Source organism: Harmonia axyridis, chromosome 1 (assembly GCF_914767665.1).
Source record: "Harmonia axyridis chromosome 1, icHarAxyr1.1, whole genome shotgun sequence".
In the NCBI taxonomy this organism is placed as follows: domain Eukaryota; kingdom Metazoa; phylum Arthropoda; class Insecta; order Coleoptera; family Coccinellidae; genus Harmonia; species Harmonia axyridis.
Window position 1 is genome coordinate 64,860,371 of NC_059501.1, and position 4,989 is coordinate 64,865,359.

The 4,989-nt window shown below is 35.1% G+C and overlaps 1 protein-coding gene across 1 annotated transcript; it reads left to right on the forward strand.

Annotated features, from left to right (window-relative positions):
* Positions 1-291: 291 nt before the first annotated feature.
* On the forward strand, positions 292-2,263 carry LOC123673604. Its single transcript, XM_045608192.1, has 2 exons — positions 292-418; positions 767-2,263. Exon 2 carries the CDS (start codon positions 767-769, stop codon positions 2,261-2,263), a length of 1,497 nt encoding a protein of 498 aa, XP_045464148.1. The 5' UTR covers positions 292-418.
* Positions 2,264-4,989: the final 2,726 nt, after the last annotated feature.

Consider the following 4,989-nt stretch of genomic DNA (forward strand, 5'->3'; position numbering starts at 1 on the left):
AAAGGCAGAGTTTTGATTTGAAATGCTGTTTGATATTCACCTACATTCTAAATAATCTGTCTGGTAGTTGACTAGCTTATGGAATTATTAAACTTGAACATCAAAGGCGGCATTTCAAGAAATAAAATGTAGGGGAAGCGGGGGCAAATTGCAACACACCTGATATCTGAACCAGAAGTAGGGTCAGTGCACCATTAGATGAACATCACCCAGTAAATGAACAATTAGTCTTATTTTCCGTTGAAATAAGACGATCCGCTTTCAAAATCTCTCATGTCTCTGTCGTATAGCCAATTAGCTTATTCCGTAAGATGTTCATTCACTAGACGCGCTGTAAAAATCCGTTAGTCTAGCCCTGCCACTCATTTATAGTAGTCGATGTTTCAGTGCAACGGCCCGGCAGCCATATTTGGTTAAGGTAAGCAAAAAATTGATTTCTATAAAACTATGAAAAATGCATTTATGAAGGGAGTTTGACATATTTTGAGTGTTTAGCGATAATTATATTTAATAAAGGACTAATAATAAAACAAGCAAAATGAGGTCTTAAGATGTATATCTTTATGATGCAAATTTGCAAATTAAAATAATTACGTCGTGTGAGGTGATATACCAGTAAATGAACGGTGTCCATATACTGGTCTTCATTTGTTCATTCACTGGAGCATTCACCTAAACAACCTTTTTTTGAATAAATTGGCATCAATTGAACTATTCTGGTATTTTTCAATTGTAAATAGGTATAAATATATTTTCTGTTTTCTAGATGGAGAAAAAGTATTTGCGCTTCAAGTACACCGAAGAAGATTTGATTAAAGCTATAGATGAAATTAACAATGGAAGTGTAAGTTTGAATAAAGCATCTTTGAAATATGGTATTCCTAAATCTACTCTACACAATAAAATTACAAATAAAGTGCCGTTTGAAAGGAAGATGGGTCCATCCACAGTTTTGAGTCCCGCTGTAGAGGAGAGGCTGGAAAGTTGGATTTTGGCAAAGGCAAAATTAGGCTTCCCAATGCATCCCAGTAATGTCATGGATGCTGTCCAAAATATTCTCAAAGATGGTTCAAGACCAAACAAGTTCACCGATGACAGGCCTGGTAAAAAAAGGTTAAAACTGTTCTTGCAGAGGCACCCAAACATTGCCAAACGAAATACCGAAATTATATCAAAATCACGGGCTTCAGTTACGGAAGAAGCCATTCGCGAATGGTTTGCAGAATTTTTGACAAATGATAATTTATTGGACATGATAGGCGATCCAACTCGCGTTTTTAATACCGATGAAACCGGTATGAAAACATGCATGAAATCAGGGTTAGTCCTAGGTCCGACTAGAAAATTCAACAACCTTTACGAAATTGCTTCTGCAGCCGAAAAAGATTCTATAACAGTATTATGTAACTATTCAGCAGCTGGTGACGCAGTCCCGCCAATGGTCGTTTTCCCGTATAAGAGGATACCTAAAGACCTAGCCCTTTCTGTTCCTCCAGGTTGGGGTATTGGGCGATCTGATACTGGATGGATGACCTCCGCAACATTTTTCGAATACGTTGCTAACGTATTTTTTCCATGGTTGGTAGAAGAAGGAATTCAGCTACCAGTTTTTTTATTTCTAGATGGGCATAAGTCCCATTATAACATAGAGCTATACGAATTTTGTGTGGAGCACAAAATAGTTCTGTATTGTTTATATCCCAATGCAACACACATCTTGCAGCCCTGTGATGTGAGCATTTTTCGACCTTTGAAAGTGGAGTGGAAGGAAGTGTCACGCAGACACAAGCAACGAACAAGTACCCCAATTACACGCCACAATTTCTGTAGCATATTCAAAGAAGCATTCGATAAGGCCTGTAAGCCTGACACTATTATTAATGGCTTTAGAGCATGCGGATTATATCCACTAAATCCTGATGCTGTTGACTTCTCAAAATGCATTTCTGCAAGGCGCAAGGAAATCTTCGGTAGAAGTGAAGTATTGACACATCAAGAGTATCAATCGTCTTTGAAAGTTGTAGAACAGTTTTTGGACAGAGTCAGAATAATTGAGTTTAATAGGAAATTTAATTCGAAAGATGAAGATAAAGAGAATGATGACGAAATGTATCGTTTTTGGAAATCATGTAAAATTCAAGCTGCTGAAGGTTTTTGCGCAAAAATAACGACTCCTGCAGAAGAAAAAATATTCAAACCTAATATTCGAGAATACCTGGAAATTGTTGAAAAATATTCTGATGCCGAGGTACTAATCATTTAAACCTAATAAAGCACGTTAAGTCAGGAGCTTTTGCGCGCATGACCATAACCATAAAAATTTGGAGTACATGGACATTCATGTACTGAACTCGCTCAACGCTGCTTTGCCCACAAAATATCTGTTTTTTTAATATTCTAATTGCTCGATTCACACTAAAGTCTGCACGAATATTAATAAAAGAAAATAAAATAAAACACTTGATTATAAAGGGTGTTTTTTTTAGAGCTAGAGAACGATGGATTATTCGATTGACATGAATTTTATTTATCCGCAAGATAATCTTGTGGCATTACATTTTGAATATGATTTCTGGCATATGACCGCCACGGCTGGCGCACCAATATTTTCCTCTCTAGGTAATATGTTGTACTTGAATAAAGTTTCTTTATCCAAGTAAGCAATTTCATCTTTCCCTTTAATAGTGATTGTATTATGAAAACTGACATGTTGTTTGAATATTGAGAAAACCTACCTACATCGCTGATAACGCATATTTTTTTTTCATTTTCTCGCGATTTATTATTCTGATCGTAAATGAATTCTTTGAATATAACATTCATAATTAAATAATATTCGTGTTACTTTGAAAAGCAATTCGAATTTCAAATTCAAATCTAGTCGAATGACAGCAAATGACCACAGAACACTTAGCATAAGCATTGTGCCAGTGCAGTGCCACAGAAGTTCGCATTACCTGCATGCTCCTAGTGCGAATCAGGGTCCGTATGCTCGACAAGTGATCTTTTTGACGTACAAGTTTCAAAAACGAGTGGTACACGTGCGAGCGGTTTTCCAAAATGGTATTCTTGACAACCGTTCTTTCCATTAAACGTACACGTCCAAAAACGTCTACTCGCAAAAGCTGGCACCATTGTAAAATTTCATAGATGAGATGAAATGTCATCAATTTATGTTCCGTCAATTCAAATTTGAAAATTTTGACGAGAAATATATTCAAACATGTCTCAGCTAATTGAACGAAGAAATCAAATGACCGACAGTCAAAGAACTTGTTTAATTGAATTTTTAAAGAAAAACTCAGATCTTCAAACAGGAAAATTCAGCAATCAATTTACTTACAAAGACGCACAAAAGAAATGGGAAGAAATTGGTGCGATACTTAATAGTATGCCGGGTGCATCTAGAGATTGGAAAAATTGGAGAAAGGTAAAATTTGGCTGCACTAATCCATGATGTATTCTCATAATATATATTTGTAGACTTGGCAAGACCTAAAATCCAGAACAAAAGTAAAAGTAAGCAAAAAAAAAGGCATGCGAGAGGAACAGGCGGAGGGCCTCCTTTGGAATTAGAACTATCGAAAACCGAAGAGGATGTTGTGAATTTTGTTAAAACTGTATCCACTGAGGGACATAAAGAGACGTGCGAATCGGAAGTCAACTTCCGGAAGTCAACTTCGATTTTTATGATTCACATGTGGAACAAGAACAAGTAATCGAAGTTTCGGAAGATTCACCGCGACTTCACGACAATAATTCAGAACAAGTTCCGAAGAAAAAAACAATAAAACGCACACGTAAATATGCCGTTTCTAGTTTCAAAGATGGATAGCATTAAAAAAAAAAGTATTATGAAGAAAAAATAGAATTATTAAAACGAATATCTAGTGCCCAGGAAAAAAAGCAGAAGCGGCGGAAAGAGCTTCTACTGCTACCTCTACCATATCCAAAAGGGGTAGGCATAGTAAACAACCAATTGATAGGATTACAGGAATTGTCCAGGAGATTGACCTCAGCTGAGTATCTACATTTTTTACAGAATGATTTGGACGACTCATTGGAGGACGTACCACTTCTTGTTCTGCAAATTTGTGGATACAGAAAAATGGAGCTCCACCTTGGTAATATTCGGAGGGGTGTAACATTTTCGGAGGGAGGATTCCAAAAAATGTTATATCAAATGTCCATTACTGACATCAAAGAATCAACCCTTACATTTTTTCGGTGTTATTTAGATACAACCTGTATTTATGTGCATTTTATTCAATGGATGAATTTATGAGTTACCAGTTCTAGTCATTATCTTTCTGTGTTTCAGTTCGTACCTATGTATAATAGTTTGTTTTATAATTGGTTGTTGTAAATTTTAGAAGTATTTATTTCTTGACTATTGTCTGATTTATACACTTTTTTATATTATGATGTAGATTATCATACAATTCTTTGACACTCCCTGTAAAATTTTAAGGGTATCTAATAAATTATTATTATTATGTGTAAACATGTATGATAGTCGTACACTGAGAGAAAGGTTTATTTGTCTTTAAGATTATAGTTTGTTAAAACAATATAAATTGAATAATAATAATCAATATTAATTGTTAATAAAATTTATTGAATACAAATGCCCAAAATGAAATGATTTGCTTAGATACAAATAACAATGAAGTTACAATCGCTTTCTCGAATGTATGTTAGTTGAAAAGAAGATATATAACAGTAAAAAATAAATGTTTCGCTGCAACTGGTTATGTTCAACTCGAATACATATATTGATTTATTAATACGAAGAAGTGTCTTGTTTCATTCAATCTGATAACGTTCATGAGAATATTTGTTTTATGGGCAACAACGATCGCTTCCACCTAAGAAATATTTGTTGCTACAGAAAATCGAAACTTACATCCAAACATATCTTCCTAGTGCATATCACGTCAGACCGAGCTTGTCTTTGATTGGCTAACTTTTTTCTGTTTCAACGAAACG